Source organism: Cyanistes caeruleus, chromosome 3 (assembly GCF_971803275.1).
Source record: "Cyanistes caeruleus chromosome 3, bCyaCae1.hap1.1, whole genome shotgun sequence".
Classification (NCBI taxonomy): domain Eukaryota; kingdom Metazoa; phylum Chordata; class Aves; order Passeriformes; family Paridae; genus Cyanistes; species Cyanistes caeruleus.
In genome coordinates this window covers 38,935,205-38,955,161 of record NC_141703.1, presented here as the reverse complement: position 1 = coordinate 38,955,161, position 19,957 = coordinate 38,935,205, and the positions used below count along the sequence as shown (strand labels likewise).

General features: G+C 37.0%; 1 protein-coding gene across 8 annotated transcripts in view; it reads left to right on the top strand.

The window, feature by feature from the left end:
* PCCA (propionyl-CoA carboxylase subunit alpha) overlaps window positions 1-19,957 on the top strand; it is a 300,758-nt gene that overhangs the window by 49,181 nt on the left and 231,620 nt on the right. For all 8 annotated transcript variants that reach the window (XM_086880805.1, XM_086880804.1, XM_086880807.1 and 5 more), the window contains exons 5-6: window positions 17,682-17,795; window positions 19,313-19,366. In XM_086880805.1, coding sequence (XP_086736931.1) covers window positions 17,682-17,795; window positions 19,313-19,366 — 168 coding nt within the window. The remainder of the gene's footprint in view (window positions 1-17,681; window positions 17,796-19,312; window positions 19,367-19,957) is intronic.

Below are 19,957 nucleotides of genomic sequence, written 5' to 3'. Positions count from 1 at the left end.
TTTTTACTTGAGGGATGTTTTTTTTAATTGTTTGTCATGTGTTGCAGGACTGTCAGGGTTCAGCTTTGGGCAAGCCTTTTTCAGTGAAGATTTTCATGGCCATAATAAAGTTGTCAAAATACTGATGTGATTCTGAGAAGGTATAAAAAGCTAATAATAAAAGTACATATAAGCCTCCACTTGTATCTTAATTTTAATAAAATTTGAGCGTAAAATTTCAAGAATAATGTCCAGGGAAGTTTAGTAATAGCTCATGTTTATGACAAACTCTCGTTTATAATTTTGCTGAATTTTTTTTCCAATTTTGTATGACACTTTAGCTGTTTGAAAGCTCTTCAGTTCAGCTTTTAGGAAACAGTTTCATTCCAACGTGCACAGCTATTGTGCCTAACTGTCACTTCTGGATGATGCTGCTGGTTTAAATATGGGAACTGTCAGTCCTCTAGAAATGCTCCTGAACCCAAGAAAAAGTTAATTTGCTGACCCTGATTCAGATTTTTTTTTTTTTCCCTTAAAGGCCTTTGCTGAATATAACAAAGGTGGTTGTATTGCCTGACTAATGTTTGTGCTCTGTGGAGGTGAGAAACTCTGCTTGAAATATGTTGGAGACTAGCATGGGAAAAAAAACCCAAACAAACCTTAAAAAAAAAAGCCTAGGGAGGGAGCAAGTGGCAAAAAGACATAAGCTGTGATAACAAGTTTTAGGTACGGTGACACTTGTGTAGCATTAGGGCTTTGGCAGGTCTGCTGCAGTGAAGGCTTGGTGCTGGAAGCCTGCCCGGCTTGGCCTGCCTGTTGGCACTCCTAGGTCACTCACTGGTGCTGTGAGAAAGGATCCCCAGCGCCTTTGAGTGTGGATGACTTAGTACTGCTTGCATGTATGCATTTAGCAGCTGCAAACCTTGTGTATGTGGGAGGGAAAGGACTGTGGTTGAGGGGCTGCCTTTGAGCGCTTTTGCCTGATAAAATCAGATGCTGGGTTTTGTGAACCTTTCTTTTTGCAAGAGAGTGAAATGTAGGATGGTTGAGCTTGGGCAGCCTCACTGCCTGCCACAGTCGAGTGGCTGTGGGGATTTGAAAACCCATTGCTGTTCTTTGGTTTTTCTCTCATGTTTTCAGCAAGATGTTGCTTTGCTTGCTCCTAAAGTTTGGGTAGACTAAACTATTTGTCTCTGCTTGTGTTGTTTAAAGCATAGCAAAATTATTGGGAACTGTGGAAGCCACTGTTACATCTCTTGTACTTTTAGTTTGAGAAGCCATTTTTTTAATGTTGATTGTAATACTTGATAAATTCAGGAATTGGTGATTCTCTATGCAGTAATTAAGTGATGAATTCAAAGCGTTATTTTTACAAGACTAGTGCTAGTAAGGATTTTGCAATTTAAATGTTTTTATTTTTTAGATGCTAGCTTTTATTTGATAAGAGTATGTAGATGGTCTGTAGATACCCTAAATAGATTACTGTTCTCTGTACATACAAAGTTATGAATAATGTGTGAGAGATTTTAGATGTATGATTGATACAATATTATCAAAAATGTGTTTTTTGATAATAACCTGAATTTGAATGGCAAATGTAATTTTTACTTTTCTTGTGGTAGTTAAAGTGTAATTTGTATTTGAGTTCTACTTGTTGAATATTTTGAAGAGTTTTTAATATCCTTCTTGAATATGGGTTGAACTGAGCCTGAAGTTTCGTCATGTGCTTCTTGTTCAGTATCTGTGGTGCACAAAATTGGCAGATAGACTGTGAACTCTGCACTACTACACTTGTTGACAGCAGTTTCCTATTTACTGTGTTCTTTTTTCCTTTAGAAGTAGTACTGTAACTGCTGCAAGTTAACTCCAATAATTTGAGGAAGGTGTAGGGTTTTTTATGTCTTAATATGTCTAACTCAGTATTCGTCTGATAATACAATTTGCTTCTGTGACATTTCTTTTTTTGTGCAGAGAATTTTCCAATTTAACCAACAAAAACTCTGATGGGTGTTTTCTGTCAATTAGTTCTGAAAGCTAATTTTTTTAATTAGGATGCTGAGATTCAAGAGGTGACACTGCTGTGTTAAGATTATTTTTTTTTTTGTAAAGCTCTAACATAAAATAGCCCATCAGCTGAACTAAAGTTTAGAATTATTACAATTTCCTGCCTTCAGATTTCTGTGAGTACAGCTAACAAATTAACTTTGGTAAATTAATTTTGCAGGCATGCATGCCTGTGGTATTCTCTGCACCAATATTCTTTCTGCAGAAGAAATTTCTGTTGTATGTTTTCAAATAGTTAAGGCAACAGTAGCCTTCTCACAGCACAAATAGCTCAGGTGTTCTTTAAGAAAGGGGAGGTGTTATAAGTTTGGGATGAAGGTGGGTGTTTGCTTTTAAGTTTGCTTCTAATTTTTTTTAATTTCTAATCGTGTTTGGAGTGATACTTTAAATTTTTTGTTCCTATTACGTTTTTTCACAGCCTTTCTCTAAAGATAGGAAGGAAAGCAGTGAGGTTGTATTCAATGGAAAAAGGTTCATAATAAAAATTTGTTCATAATTTTGCACTGCTTTGTGTCCTAGAGTGGAGAGGTTATTTTTTATTTTCAGGCTTTCTGGTTCTTTAGGGGAAAATGCTTTGAATTCCATTGTCCAAGCATGTGGTGGTTAATGTTTCTTGGACAAGTTGATGTAAAATCTGTTGTACTTAACATGATTGGTAGGGTTGGTAAGGTGTTTTTGATAAGCCAAAAAAGTGAGGGGTGTGGGTCATAGATTTGAGAGTGAGAAATCTGTGTGCATGTGTGGACTAGAAACTGGCTTTTTTCAGGGGGAGTGTTTTGACAGGAAGCTTATGAAGAGCTCTTGGGTTTTGAACTTCGGTAGGGATCCACACTTACTTTGAAAAGTAGACTCTGAATATGTCTCAGGTATGCAGTGCATCCATACCTAAATGACTTCATTCAGGGTTTTTATGGAGCTTTGCTTTTCTGTTGTATTTGCATTTACATATATTTTAGAACACTTAGAACATTTGAAGGAGAAACCTCTGAGCTTCTCCTTGAAAAATGTTATGTTAATATTATCTGAACAGGAGCCTGTAAGTTCTGTGTAGCCCCACAGGGGGAGAGTACTTTGAAATGGGACAAGGGTTTCATTGTGAGCCTGTGATCATATTTCAAGCAGTCTGGGGCAGCGGAGGTGCAAGGAAGTGTGTGTCAGGGTTCCTGCCAAGTTCAGGCACAGTGGTTTGGGCAGGCAGTCAGTGGATACAGACCCAGTGTGCCTGTAGCAGCAGTACCATTCACACCTGCAAGAGAGCGCCCTGCTGCTCTGGTTGCCTTGTGTGTTTAAATGTCTTCAGCCAGAAGAATGCTGTGGGATGGTAGAATGTGCTCTTGTACTTTCTGTGTTCCTCTGCTGTCTACTCTTTGTTTTTTCTGTAGTGTTCCCATTTTTGATCCTTAGTTCTGGCTGGCTTTTTTTCTCCCTGACAATACCTAGCACAAGCAGACATGGTTGTGGAATTTCCTCATGTTTCCCCCCCGTATCTTTCCATATTGTTTTCTTTTTTTTTCCTTTATCTGTTGCATAAGTGATGCACCATACGTGATCAGCCATTGTGCAAGTTTAGGGATGGTGCATGATGATCTTGGACAAGAAAATGGAGTGTATTACTGACCTAGAAGATGGTGGTGTTTGTAGTTCCCTCTCTAGAACAACTTTTACATTCTGTGCTAGATAGCAAGCACTGGGCTTTACCATTAGAGATTGCTTTAGTTACATATGTAGTTGGACTGAGAAAGATGGAAGGGTGATACTATTTTGGGAATAGGGAAAGAAGTAGTATTTTCTGAGAAAGCAGCAACTACTGAGTTCTTACTTTGCTTCTTGACTGATCACCGCACCCCGCCCCCATTAACTATTTATTGAAGCAAGAACATTATCTTGTATCTGCTTTCTGTTATGTAAAGTGAATTTTGCATTTGTCAATGTGTTTCAAAGCTACCATTTCTTCTTTCAGACCACAGAATACATTTATATTTTAGCAGGAAGGATGCTTAAATTGTGAAACTGAACTTTGAAACTTTAGGTAGGTTGATTAATTCTCTTCTTAAATTAGTGAAATTTACCTGGCCTTCTCCTCCCCTTCAAAGAGCCCAGATTTTTTTTTTCCCCTCACTCAAACCCTTGAGATGAACTGCCTTGCTTTCAGCATGTCCTTTTCTGCCAGCCTATATACACATGGTAAAATAGATGAATATTTGACATTTACCGTGTTAAAACAAAAAGCCAACAAAATTCATGAAAATCTCCGAGAGCTGCATCTTATCCAGGTGGCCTGCTGTTTGAAATATGACTCCTGGTGTGTATTGTACTCTTAGCCCTAGGATTCAGTAATGAGATTGAGTGGTATCTTGCGTGAGCACTTCTAGATGATTGACAGTGAGGTGATGTGAATCATCATTTATCAGGATATTATCATGCCTACCCTTGATAATTTCTCCCTGCTGTCTGGGGAGGTGGTGAAGACAGATAGGACTTTCTGATGTCAAAGTAATTAGTGTGTGTTGGTTTCCAGCTGAACAAACTGGAAACTAATGATCAGGTAAATGAAGATGAAGTGCATTAGTGTAAGGATGAAGGTGCAAGGACCTTGGGGAAGAGCTTATCAAAATTTCATGGGGGTTATTTGAATATCTTACAATTTGTGCAGTTGCAAGCAATATTTTTAAACTACTAAAGGATACTTCTGCAACAGTCTATTTACATGTCCTTTGTTGATATCTCTTCTAGTGAGAGGGTCAGCACTAGGGTTAAGGACATTAGTCTCTCTCCTGTAAGGACTGGGAACTCCTTATGATTTTCATAAAATAAATAATCGATTTCCATCTAATGGCAGCAATTATGAATTAAATGTTAAGGAATTTTGGTGTACACTGGAAAGGTTAGATTTTCCAGTGACTCTACCCATTTTAAAGTGGGGAGATTACCATAATTTATCTTTTTTAATATTTGACCCATGACTGGATCTGTTTTATCTGTTACATTATTAAAACATTGTACTGTTGCATGGTATCTGTAAATGTCTTTAAAAATTTGGACTTCATTACATAATCTGTGCTACTGCAACAGGCTTTTAACAGTCATGGTAGTTTCTTGGTACAAGTTTTGAAAATTTTATGGCTGTGTCATTAGTGAAATATTTTTATAACCTGAAAAAACTTTGTGTTGGTGTGTGAAATACTGTGCCAGTATTTCAGATAATGCTTACTGCGCAAGCCTGGCTGAATGTAATTGCTATACCAGCAGCAAGTGATCTGAGTTAATTTTATCACATGTGATTAGATATTGCTAATTGTAATTAACTGATTGAAAAGCTATCTGTTTTACATGCTTGCTTTTCAATTATTGAAATGGTAATTTACTCATTGCCGTTTATCAGTAAACTTGTATTAATATGCCAGTTTCCCAGATACCACCAAGAATAACATGCTTGTGACAGCAAAGTTTTGTAATTAAAACCTCATGGCAAAATTATTCTTTTGGCTAATTTTTATGTACATAGCTTTTTTCTTTTTATTTCAGTTGCTTCTTTGGTGTGAGTGGGCTGGAATCTCTGGCAGGAATTTGTCCGTATTAATATGGCTCATCAGAGACATTATATTTAATTGGAGAGCCTGCGGTATAGTCGCAGGAGGCTGGAGGGAATTATTTAGCATTAGCAATGGCTCGTCTGGGAGTTGTGCACTAATCAAGGAGCTTGTGTGTTAACTGTAGGGATGATGGGAGTTATGACGATTATGACATGTGAGCACATGTCTGAATGAGAACTGGACAGGCAATGAGTTAATCAAGAAATATATTAAATGGCTCCCATGCTGCTTCATTATTACTCTGTAGAGTGTCTGTCAGATTGTGTACTTTAACAAAAAATAAAATGTTATCCAACAAATCAATATTTTTGCAGGTAAAGTTAATACCCGATTTTTAAACCAAGATCCTCTTTCCTCTCTCTGTTCTTGAACTGAATGTGTGCTTTTAAGTGCTGTGTTGAAAAAGAGTAAGTGGTTGCTTGGCCTGCAGAATGTATTTAAACACTCCAATCTGCAAGCTTTTGTATTTTGCCAAATGCTTGTTTTCAGTAAATGTGAATTATTTCCCACTTTTGACTAGATGTTTTTAGCATCTTTAAGCTTTTACATAATTAATACCTTGCTAAAATATAAAATTTATTGTTAGCAGCTTAGCTCCATGGAAATAGAAATGCTAGTATTTTTCATTATCAGGATGCTCCAAACCTTGGAAAGTAAAAAAACCAAACACAGCACCCTTCAACTGTAATGCATGGACTATTTATATGCCAGGTAGATACATTCTGAGCTCAGCATGGTTAGAGGCATCTGTTTCCTATCCATCATGAAATTATCAGTTATGCTGAAAAAAATCATGTTTAAAGGAAATGGAATTAATAAATAGAGTTTACTTTAAAGTTAAGCCAACTGAATTGTATCGATAGGCAAATTTATCCCAGAGCTACTAGGCAGGTGAACATGTGCACTTTTCCTGCTATTGTAAGCATTGCCAAATTTAATACAAGTTTCTACCAAACTGTAACCTTCATGTATTAGCTTAATTAAAGCAGTATCATGGCTACTACCCAAAGTGTTAACCTGTAGGAGGTTGTTATTGAAATCCATTATCTGTGGAGTCAGTATTAGCGGTCAGCAGCAGCAGAAGTAAAACTGCAAGTAAGACCCTCCCTTGGGTGCTGTGAGCTCAGCAGGTTAAACTGTCAAAGCTTCTTAAAGGATGGATAGTTAAACCCCCCGGAGTTAAAGGTAAACCAATCATTTGCTGTCAGCAGGAAATACGACTTTATTTAGCAGGTTGGCGGGGGAAGACCAAACCTAAATGCTAACAGGAAAGAGGATTTAGAAGGAACCATTCTTTAAGAGGGTGTGTTGCTGTGCAATGTAGATTCCATGTAACCTGGAAAGATTTTTTTAAAATTCCAGTCTGTTTTTGAAATAGGAATTTGTTTATGTAGGTGTTTACTCCAATTGCTTATAAAACTATGTGTAAGGTTGGGTTAATTTATTAAACCTGTGAATATTATCTCTATGTTGTGAGGAATGCAAAAGTTTCTGCATCTTAAATGGAAGCAGTTGTCACCTTGCAGAAATAGGTTTTCTTTCCTTTGGTGTTGTGCAGGTATTGCCTGTATAGCATGTAATTATCTCTTTTACCATATGAAATATATTTAGCATTGACCAAGTATGCTATATTGAAGATCTAATATGTGTTAATAGAATTTGCATGTGTAGGCTACATGCATATATGATACTGTAATTGGGCTATTCTGATAGTGATACTTCTCATTTTGTCTAGTTTTTACTTCTACTTCAAAGGTGAAGATCTGGAGCATTTGTCTTAGTACTTCTGAAATTCTTGCCTCAAGAGAGAATCCCAGTTTATCATAGAAGGGTGGGAACTAGGTGGTGAGGGAGCACTTTGCTATCATTCATTGGAACAAGGTCTGTGCTTGGGTGGGGAGAACTTTCTAGTGTCCTGAAAATAATGCTCTTTTATATATCAAGGCCCGTTTCCTCAATACACACACTGTTTTTAGGCTAAATCTGCTTGATGTGCTGAAATAATACTGTCTAAGATTAATGGGATGCAATGGAGATTAAGATTCCACTCAAGATTTGAGTTAACATAAGTTGGGAAAGTGTGTATCATAGGAAATAACTTAGGAGGTAGAAATGTTGTTAGGGAAAATACTTAATAAAGTATAAATATATTCAAGCAAATAAAGATTTTTTCTAGAGTCATGCTAAAATAAAATTTTTACAGTTGGAGTTGTAGCTATGGCAGAACTCTGAGGGCTGTAAGGAAAAAAAAGTTGCTGAAAATATTTTTGTCAGATGGTTTGGAAAAGGATGGGACCACATAAAGTCTGGCATCTGCAACTCTGAATTGTCCAGTGTTGCTAGTAACTGTGTGAAAATTACATTTAGACAGTGCAGGTTTCCTTGTCTATTCCTGTCTATTTGTTAGACCATACACAGTTCTTAGAGATTTGGTGAGCTGGCTGCTTGTCTGTGCAGTCATTTTCAGAAGTGCTTCATGCTGTTTCTCTACTGCGATGTTTTTATAGATTTCAACTTGAAATCTGTCTTGAAATCTCAAAGCTGTCTTGTCTTTCAAAAGAAGACCTTTGAGGGTGGAAACCTTAGGATGGACTTTATGTAGAGGACTATCTTCTCTGAAGTTGTGCTATAATGAATAGTTATACTCTGGCAGAGAAGCAATTTTCTTAGAAAATTAACAATTTTATTTAAGCAAAGAAGAATCTTTAAGAAATCTGAACATTCACATTACTGGGATTTTGAAGGAAAAATACTCTATTTTGTAAATGTCTTGTAATAACATGATATTAAGTATGACTATTTTGTAAGGCATTTTTAAGTATTTAATTCCTCATAAAAGCCTGAGATTATGCTGGCTATGATGGTAACGTTGAGATTTTATGATATAATTTTTGTTAATTTAATCTAATAATTTAGTACTTAGCCTTAGTGGAAAATCCCCTCTCACTGACCCCCTAGAAGTGGTTAAGGGATGTGCGTATGTATGTACATACACATGCATGTACATCTGTTACATATGTTCTGTTGGCATATGTGTATTGCATAGATATGAGGAAAGCCTGTGCTTTAGGAAGTCTGCTCTGGAACTTTGTCAGCCTTAAGATATTCTGCATTTACTCACAAACTGTTTTTGTCTGGTATTTTCTTTGGATTATTTGACATTGTAGAACATGCTTCATATTATGTCTAAATTCCTCTAAGTCTAAACTACTTGTGAAGAGAGTGCTTGGGCTCTCCTGGCCCCTCTTTCATTCACTGTGTGGGATCTAGTGGTCATGTGGCTGGGAGATGGTTTAACTTGCTGATTTGACAGAAGGTTAATTTCCCCTCCCCTGAAATTATTTTCCACTGTATCTGTTCAGTCCATTGATCTGTCTCAGCAGCACTGTAATTGCTGGAGCTGAGTGTAGAGCAGGGTTTAGGGGTGGGATCATCCTTTGAGTGGCATTTTGTATATGTCTTAAGTGAGGCTCACTGTGAAACTTAATCTAAGTCTCAATGTGTGGCTCATTTTGAGCCTGAAGTTAGTCTGCTCTGGGAAGGACATAACTCACTGTAAGTCTGCATCTTGTGTTTGTGATTTTTTTTTTTAAAAAACGTAAACCTTCCAACTACTGATCCATTATATGTTGCATTTAGTTGATGTTGACATTTCCCTTTTCACCTTTCTGTTAAATCCTGTTGTGTAGTTGAAATGCCAGGTAGCTGTGAATTCACCTTGTTGTTGTTGTGAGCTGTTCTCTCAACACTAGAACTGGTTTTAGGAATCACTGATCTTTCATGATGGAAGTAACTTCTGCAGTCCATCGTCCATCTGTAGACATCTGAATGGCTGTGTACTGTGTTGATCTGTCTGAAAGGGGAGCTCTGTCCAGATTGGAGCTGAAAATGCAGGATGGGAGCCTGTACCCAGTGAAGACTGTGTTGCATTGTACTGGGGCTGAGTTTAATCTACTTCTGAATCCCAAGTGTCTTTTGGAATATCTAGCTTAATTAAGAACTAAACTTCTACTATATGAAATTATGTAGTTGACTGCCCTTCCTACCATGGGATCCTGTTTCCTAGACCTGCTTAACTACCAGTTTTCCCATCTCCTATGTGTCTTAACCCCCTTAGAAAGCAAAACAAAGAAGCATGCATCAAATGCATTCCTTGGTGAGCTTGTTTTTGGGAGAGGCAGGAAGAAGAAACAGCATGAGAAAGATCTGTCCTATTGCTTTGCTAATGTGCTTAGAAGCTGAGATTCCATTAGGGAAAGGCTGACATGTGGGTGCAGATGTGTTTGAAATGCAGGGAGGCTACTAAGAACACTGTAGGGCATCACTATTTTGTTAACATCACAAAAAACTTAATTCCTTTTCTAAAACACTTAAAGTGCAGAATCACATACACTGCAAAGATGAAACTTGAGCATCTTTGCAGAGCATTGTGGACTGCTCTAAATAAATATGATGAATTGCTCAACTCCTGCAACAGATGGAGACTCTTTCTTTGGTAACTACACTTGTTGCTTCGCAAATGGTTAGTGTATACTCTGAACTAAAAATCTCCTGTTTGTCCTGGAACTTGCTCTAGATAATTCCAAAGTAAAAATAGTCTGCAGACATGAGAGTGCATTTGTAAGCTTGCAGACTTTCTTCACAACACCCCAGACATCAGCAAAGGTTGTGTTGAGTGGCTGTGCTGCCTCGAATTTTCACTTGAGCAAGGTAACTTGGTAGCTCTTCCACCAAGGGAAATACCGGTGGAAGGAGGCAAGGGAAATGCTTTTCCCTGAAGATGGTTAATGTATTTTGCTGCTGGTGCAATGGCTTGGAGTTAAAGATTGGGACATTCTGGTTTTCCGCTCCTGATTGTTCTACCTCTGTTAATGGTTCAGTTCATCAAAAGGTAGATTAGTGACCTACTTTTTCAGTTAAGTTTACCTAAGAAAGACTGATTGTTACTGGTTGGTATTGAGTAAAACATGTTGGAGGTTGTGATACAAATTTGCTACTGAAAATTTAGCAGAATGAATAGTTGTGTACTCATTGGAGAGTCCAACACAAGCACTTGCAGTATAATTCTGATGGAGAAGCCTTCTTTCTCACCATTGTTCTAGGAGGTGCTTCACTGAAGCTATCTGTCAAAGAATAAGCATATAGGAAAAGGCTTTTAGGAGCCAAGGCCATTCTGAAACTCATCTCTAGAGTCTTATCTGTAATGTCTTCAGGACTCAGGAGGCGTTTCCTTGCTTGCCCCATAAGCAGAACACAGTTGGAGAGTATTGCTCTGAGACAACTTTAGCATTGTCTCGTTTTCAAAGAGTGATCAGGCCTCTAGGTACAATACGGTAGTCCTTTCTTCTTCATGATGAAGTAAAATTGTGTGTCTTTTTAGCAGCAAACAACATTCCAGAGCTTCATCCGTGGAAGAGAGAATGGGGATTTACTTTGTTTTTTTTAAGGGTAAAAAGATAAATTCATGTGTATAAGCTAGAATGCAAACAGATGAAAATCTTGATATGTGTTGAAATGTGCTTTCTCTTGGTGTTGGTTAAAAATGCAGTCTTCCTTGCCTGATTCATGGTGTTTGTCTTTTAGTGATTGTTCAGTTCAGCCTGGATCTATTAATTTTAACTTTAGCTGAAAACTGGATTTTTGAGGCCCTTGGTTACTGAGGTTATTTACTGTCTTCATTTTTTGACTAGTTGGCAAACTTGAAGGGCAAGACTGGGAAGTAAAGGAAAGGGTGTTATTTTTTGAAATTTATTTTTCTGAGCTGGTGTCCATGAACCAGGGATCTAATCCTGTGGATGCTAATGGATGGGCTGTTTTGAGGGTCATTGTAGACTTGGAGGGGAATGTAAGTAAATGCCCTTCACCAAAATACGTTTGAAGACCACTGAAGAATTGTTTTACAGAGTTCTTGTATAACTATTCGTGGGCCATCAAATTTAAATAGTTTAAAATAGTCATGCAGAGAAATCTATTTATGTTGACTCTGCAGGTTGACCTGTTTATTTGCATGAACTTTTATTTAGGTTTTTAGAATGCTGAATAAAATTAAATATGGGAAATACAGGAGAGTTATGCTATTTACGAATTTCACAGTTTCGTTTTTTGTGTGCTTTAGACATGTCTCCATTATTTTGTTTTAGGATTAAATGCTGTAATGGTGTGACAGTATTTCTTTGCAGATACTACTTAAAAGGCTGTATGAATACTGCACACTGCTAATACTTACTGTATTACTGGTGTGTGTATTTTAATGTCAAGCTGCTAAAGACATTTAGTTCAGATGAAAGATGTGGTTTTGGCAAAGTAGTGAATTTGAACCTTTTTTGCATCTGTTTGATTTTTTTTTTTTTAAACTCAAGACTGTTCAGTGTCACAGGGTTTTTGTTCTGTTTTGTCTGTCTCTTTTTGCAATGGTGCTGGCAAGATTTGAGGTGGTTGGTTTTTTTTTTAGCTACCTTACAAAGGATTTACTCATTAGCCCTATTTTATGGGTTGAGCTAATTGTGATTTGTCTTGCTGAGCGGTATTATGCAGTTTGGGCCAATTAAGTGAATCCACTTACACCAACGGATGTTGTTCCAATGTGTAATATTGATTTGAGCTATAAAAGGAGAATGACTTGTTTGATTAGATTTCTTTGTCTAAACAATGCTCAATCTTATCTAGTGTACCAAACAAAAGTGTTCTCTTCACTGAGGTTGTTTTAATTGCTTCTTAGGTTTGATTAGCACTATGTATGTAGATATAACAGTTTCCTTATAGTATAAATTTGAAACAGCACAGAAGAATTAGGGGAAAAAGCAGCCTGCATACTCAGTATAACTGTCTCTGCTGTATGAATATCAACTTGTGTTGAGACCTGGAGATGTGTAAGTTGACCTACTCTGAAAAACTGAGACACTGGGGAATCCCAGACGTTTACCTCCTCAGAGATGGAGGAAAAAGGGTGTGTGTGCGCGTATGTGTTAATTAGACATTTACACTGAAGTAAATTACATCTGTCACATGATAAGCCTCAGAAACTGATGAAGTATATAAAATCATCTGTAGAAACTATGCAGATGATACTAAACACTCTTATTAGGAAATGCATGTAGATATATTTTTCTTTATTGAGAAAGTCAGCCTTTACTTTTTGGAGTTAGTAAATGAGAATGATTGATTGTGAAACAAACTGGGGAGAAAAGCACTTTTTGTCATGAATCAGATCCATAAGAAGGGAACAAACTTGAACTGCTGAATAATTATAATGCTAGGGATCTGTAAATTTTCTTGGTGTCTTTGATTGTTTTATAGACTGCATGTGCACTGAAAGTTAGTGGTTTAGTTCTTTGCCTTCAAATGATTTTGAATACATTGTATATTCATACCGAGAACTTTCCTATGTTTAAATGTTAAGATATGCATATTTAAATGAAATTTGTTTATAATGTAGTTTTCAACTAGTGATCTGCAGCAGCTGAGTGGCCCTTAAGAAGGTTACCTTGATACTGCTGTGTTAAACAGAGCACCCCTAGGAGACCTATGTATATTTTAGGTAGCAGGTTATTAATTTTGATTTATTGAAATGATGATTGAGATACAGATTTAATTATGAGGTTAATTCAGTAAATTCAGAATATGGCTATGCAAGAGAGCATGCTACTGTTAAATGAACATGTATCACTCTCCAGGATAAAGGAGAGCTAACATAATCTAGGTAATTTGGGTATGTACTAGCTTTGACTCAGTGCAGCCCTTCTAAATTGGGGTATCTACAAGGCAGATATTGACTGTTTTTGTGGTGTTCCTATCCAGAACTTTGGGTTATGGACATACTTGTCTTCTGGAGTATGATGCCAGGCCCTGGCACCAAACCTGGTTTATAAATCCTCCTGAAATACTGAAACATAATGTAGAAGGATCTCCAAACCCAGTTGCTGCTACTGTTACCACTTCTTGCTGCACTCTGCACCCTGAGAGCTGCTGCAGCCTGGCATGGTGCTTGAAACTAGTCCAGGCCAAAAATGACTGGCAAGTCATCCGCAGTGGACTCCTTGCTTTACTTGCCTTTTTACTGGAGAAGTGGTGAAGAAACATCAAGCTGTTCCTGTGTAAAGATCTGGAGGCTTTGCTGATTTAGATGCCTTGCTGTAAAGGTGGCTCCTGGATCTAAACTAGTTTTGTAACCAGTGGCCACTTCTGTGCAGTTTGCCTCTGAAGGAATCAGCTTGTTGGACTTGAGCTGGTTCTTGTGTCTGTTTGTGTTTTCAGGAAGACTTGTCATAAAATAGTTGTTGTACTTCAGATTATTTCCAGCTGATTTTGTATCTTAATCCAAAACCGGCTGCACCATTTAATAGTATTCATTCTAACGTTGTTCTGCTAGGACTCCTTGTTAAATCCAAAGTTTTATTATTGTAGCTTATTTCTCATAGATAAGAGTCTGTGATGAGCTGGTTGGCTCTTTGATTGGTTTGATTGGTGATTGGTTTATATTTCCAAAGGTGACTAAATTAAGTCTCTGTTTTTTTAATTAGGTTGAAGTTCTATAAAATGAAGATTCAGTAGGTTTTGATTTTGCTGCTTTTGAAATATGATCGGCCTTCATGAAACAGACTACTTAAAGTATAAAACTTCTACAGAAATTAAACTGCTTTTACACACAAGATGTCTCTGTGATTTCTCGTTTGTATTCTCTGATATGACAAGCCCATGGTGGCTGCTTGAAGCTTCTCTCTTGAGGCTCAGGTAGCCCAATATGATTAAAATCTGCAGTATAAACCATTAAGCTCTTAGTTTCAACTGTTTTCCAGCCTTTGTTGTTAGCCATTCATGCTTGAGATTGCAGGGTCAATTCAGATATTTATGAAGGAATCACATTTTTTCAAGTACCTCCTGGGACTTGCTTCTTTGTTTTTGTTGACACTGGGTTTTTTTTTTGTGAACTAAAACAGAAAACAGAGAAATTACACCTCTGAGGTTTTAGCTGCTAAGGGACAGGTTTTGAATACATCAGGTTGTGTGATTTATGTCAAGTACTTAAGCAATCCTTGAATTTGAAAATCAGTATATTTTAAATCTGTGGTTCTTGAGGAAGGGGAGTTGCTGCATTCTTTGGACTGTCTAGAACTACTGCATTATAAGTTAGATACTGTAGAGGTAAAGGTTTAGTGAATTACTGTGTGAAGTAGGCAGCACTTGGTAATAAGCTGAAAGTTTCAGTTGCCATGTAGACTCAAAACTATGGCTTTTGTTACAATGCTTGCTATTAATTAGATTTGTACTGTACTAAAAAAATCTATGATGTATTTGTGTTACAATATTATGGGTGTTCTTCATGAACCACAGGGCATTGTCAAAGAAATCTAAATGCTAAGGGGAATTGTCATTATGAATTACAAAAAAGCAGATTTCCAGTTTATATGTGTGCTGGTTTACTCATAATAAAAGTACATATGAAGTCATAATAAAAGGGGATATGGGAAGCCCCCTAGATGGAACAGCTTTCACTGGATTCTGAAAATCTAGAGGTTTTGCACTAGTGGAAGTGGAATGAAGACCTATTTTTGTGAGAGATTTGCCTGGTACTCTGATGAAGTGTACCAGGTAACATGAATATCATATGGTTACTGATTTGCTGTTGTCATACCTTTGTGAGGTGTATTAGGGTGTATTCAAGGCTGCACTGGCACTGAACTAGAGAAGGCACCAGTAACTTGCAGTAAGGTGAACAAGGAGAAATGGATTTACCAGGTTACAGGGTAATGTGGGAAAGGAAGAGCTGAAACTCCAGGGAGTTGAATAGCAATGAAACATTTCAGAAAGGAGTGAGGGAATATTGAGGTAAAGTGCACAAGACTGTTTGTATGTATAAAGTCAATTGTTTTGCAATATGTTCTATGGCTGCTTTTGGTTCTAGTGGGACAGTATTGGTATCTCAGTGAGTGGGTGTGGAGTTTTCATCTTGATACATAGAAATAGCTAATGATATTTAGTCCTTTTCTATAAGGAAGCTTTTGGCTTTATAAAACACACATTCTTAATTAAGCTTAAGCTTGAATGACTTCATTTAGAAATGTCAACCACATTGGGATTCAGAACAAGTTTAAGCATAAAAACTGATCATGAAGATAAAGGAGCACATACTGTTTCTTCAGTTTAGTGCTGCAGGAAGGATGGGACAGGCTGATCTTGATAGCATTTGATCAAAATAGATTACTTAGTTGCTAGGGTGTAAGTACTAGAAAGCACTAAAACCTGATGCATGATTGTCTGTGCTACTGCTCTAAGATTTCTTCTTTGGTTTTGCTCTGTTAATATTGTGAGACCAATGCTGTAGTGATAAAACAGTTGTGACTTTATAGAAGCAATAGTTGAAATGTGAAATGTGTGGTGATTCCAGGAGGTTATGTGAACTCTCATGTACTTGAGGATATAGCAAATTCAGAAGCTGTTTACAGATGACTTCAGAAGGAAACATGGAATTAGATGGCAAATCAATATGCTTCTTGTTGGCAAGATTAACTTTTGCCAAGTTGAGAAAAGGTCAATAAAACTGAAGAAAAAATTAAAATGCTTAGTAAGTGACTTTCTTCCTTGTCATACATGTTTGTTATATTTACCTACTACTTATTGCTTATTGTATTGTTCAAAATGTTGTCTGACTGCTGCTTGTCAGTGTTTGTAGATGTTTTTTGGTTTTTTTTGGCCTTGTTTCTTCTGAATGAGCCAATAGTGTATTCAGACTACGTAACTTCTAATTTGACACGCTTGACAGCCTTCATACTATTTGCAAATAAAATTCCTTTCCACAAGGAACAAAGTATCCTATTAATAAACCATAAATATTATGCAGAATCACAGAATATTCTGAGTTGGAAGGGACCCACAAGGATTATAGAGTCCAGCTCTTAAGTGAACGTCCCATACAGGGATCAAAACCATAAGCTTGGTGTTATTTGCACCATGCTTTGACCAGATGAACTTATCTCAGTGTCTTATATTTCTCAAATGTTAATACTAATTTTCTAAAAGAACACCATTTTTAGACAATAGATTCTCAATTTCAAATGCTGAAGATGATATCAAATCGTTATAAAAATCGATAAGCACTGGAAATGACAAATTGTCATTCTAAACAAGTCTTCCTGACAGCTAACAATCTTTGACAGTTTAAGCAATGGCATTCTTTCTTAAATACATGTTGAAAGAGAGCTTTTAAAAAAGCAGAATGAGGAAAAACTGGTTGTTTGGTTTCATGGTTATGTGTATCTTCAAAGAAAAGTATTCTGACCCCTGAAAACATATTAAAGACCAATCTAATTAAACTTTTTAAACTTAAAGATAAGCATTCATGTGAGATGTAAGAAGACTTCTAACTTAAAACCTAGCAATTTTAGTGTTCTTGCTAAAATGTTGGAGATGTTTGCCAGCTTTTTGTTTGACTAAAAAATATTTTGCAAATGCATATAAATGAGGATACAGTGGATTAGAAATCAAACATGAGCCTGCTTAAATAATTCTCAAGATTTTCTGGTTCACGTGTAGTGATATTGAACTCTTTAGTCATAGGCTTTAATTTGTGCATGGTGCTGACCTGATGCTGTGCAGGGACACTCATTGCATCCCTTCATTCAATTCACTCTAATTATCCCCAACTTCCTGGGGAGCCTGCTTAGAACTGGTCATGAATGTTTGTTATTAAGTATTAAGATATTAGACTACCCTGGTTACAAGTAACAAAGTAGTTTTTAGTCTAAATTTACATATAGATGATCAGTATAGGAAGCTGAAATTATGTTTGTCTTGATTTTATTTAATCAAATTCAAAATAATGTATTAGAACAATAAAAAAATTTGACAGTGACTTAAGCTCAGAGTTAAATGAAATGAGATTTATTGTGCAAGTACTTGTATGCCAGTGTTGGTAATTTCAGTGTGTATTTTAGAGTGGTTATGGTATGTAAATGATCTTTGACACAATCAGATTTGTGTGCATGTAACTGGGTGATGTTAATTATTTGTGCTGGGAGCATCTGTTAATGCAGAATATTGCCTTTTCAGGTTCATGTGAAGATGGCGGATGAAGCTGTCTGTGTTGGCCCAGCTCCCACCAGCAAAAGCTACCTCAACATGGATGCCATCATGGAAGTCATTAGGAAAACGGGGGCCCAAGCTGTGAGTCTGAATGTGTCTATCTGCTGCAGCTGTTTCATATATAGGAAGCAGAAAAGCCAGAGTTTGCATTTTTGCATTTTTTTTTTTTTTAAAAAGGTGTGTGTGTGGGGGAAGTGATTGAATATGCTATTCCAGTTAGTTCATGTCACATGAGTTAAATGTGTCTGAAATCGCTACTGGAAATCAAAGGCTTTGTAGCATCTGGCAGCACTGGTCGCTGATCCTGCAGGTGGCTGCTGGATTCAGCTTTCACACCAGGGAGCAGCTTCAGTTCATTTCCAAATTTGCTGAGGGAAAAAAAAAAATCCCAATTAGTTTTGAGTGCTAACCCTTTATATGCCATAATGGCTTTTCTGAACGTTTTACAAAGTCTGTCCAGAAAGGCTTTTGCTTAAAGTTCATTTGAATAACTTTCTATATTGTATAAATGTTACTTGCAGGAAGGCAAGTGGTGCATCCCATAATTGCTTTTGTTTCAGAATGTTTACAAAATGCACATTAGCTTATTTGTGTAAATGTGGGCAAATCTGCCTTTTTTCCCCTCCAATTTGGCCAGAGATTCAAAGCTTAACAGGAATCAGTAGGAAAAACTAATGTGGTCATGTTCACATTCCTAATGTTCTTTGTTCTGTCACTGAAATAAATGTATTATTCTAAACTACTGTACACAGATGATTTAATAAAATAAAATTTGATGTACATGTATCAGCAACACCAACTACCCTTGAACAGTTGGATCAGTGCTGTGATTTCTTTCAAAGATGATGTTTTGGTACAGTGTCGTTAGGGGTCAGAAACTTTATTATGAAGAAAACCAGTATTTTCTTCCCTCTGAGTTTCTGAATATGAAACCCAGTTATTGGCTCTTTAAAAGAGGTCTTTTAAAAAGAAAATATTCTTTTTATTTAAAAGAATAAAAAAATGGCTTATGTCTGTCAGAGTAGATTAGATCATGACTCTTATGTGACTTTAAAAAAATAAAATGAAAACTTTGTTCCTCTCAAGTAGTGAAGCTGGATGTATATTGGGGTGTGAGTAGTAAATGAGGCACACAGGATGCTTGACTTAGACCAATGATGAGAATATATTGTGTTCTCTAACCAGGGTCACTAGAGGTGGGGTGCTTATGACTGTGGACCTATGTACCACTGTTGTGGTTAGTGCTGGAAATATTTTGGGATATGGAGTACTTAGTAATGGCTACTGAGGAGTGTATTTGGGGAAATCTGCAATGGAGCTAAAAAAGAACAAAAGGCAAATCACCAAAGGGAATGTCCCATTTGTTCTGCAGGCAGCCCTGTTCTCCCTAGTTAAATAAGGAGATTCAGAAACGGTAGCTCAACAGCTTGACTTAGGACAGAAAAATCAGTCTGTTAAGAGCTTCTTATGCTACTCAATCTCTTTAAATGCTTAGTGATCTACTTCACCATCCCCAGTAGCTGAAAACATGCTGGCAATTTTGGTGTCTGGTTTCTCAGTCAGAACTCAATCAGCTTGAATTTTTTTTGTCTTCCAAGGTACACCCAGGATATGGATTTCTTTCAGAAAATAAAGAATTTGCTAGGCGTTTGGTAAGTTATTTTTATTTGCTTGGCTGTGACTGATGCACTAGGTGGCACATTAATTGTTTCAAGGTGTCTGAGGAATCAAGCTACCAACCCAAGGCAAATCTAAAAGATGCTTTAACATAGGGGATTTTGGTATGCTTTGTGTACATGTGGATTTCTTGCATTTTGAGGATGTAATTGCAGCCTGAGTTTTCTTTTGGGAAAAACCTGTTTGTAAGAACTTTACCCAGGATGTTAAAACCTTTCAGGATTTTCACTTATGCCTGGACTGTTTATGGGGCTGCTCTGCAAAACTGGGTCACTGAAATGATCTAGGTTAGAAGTATCTGGTTTTAAGTGATCCTTTTGGTGATTCCTAGTGCAGCTGGTGAACAGCTGTATCAGCAGCCCTGAGAAGGTGCTGAACTGCACTTTGGGATGGGAATAGAAAGCTGTTAAAAAAACTGGCTTCTCTGCTGGTGATATATCGTGGAGCTGCATTCTCTGAAAGGACCAAAGAGTCAAGAGGGTGCTGTTTTCACTTCCAAAAAAAAATTATTAAAATTATTGTTCAAAACCTCTTTACTTCAGTAAGGTTTTTGTATATTGCAAACT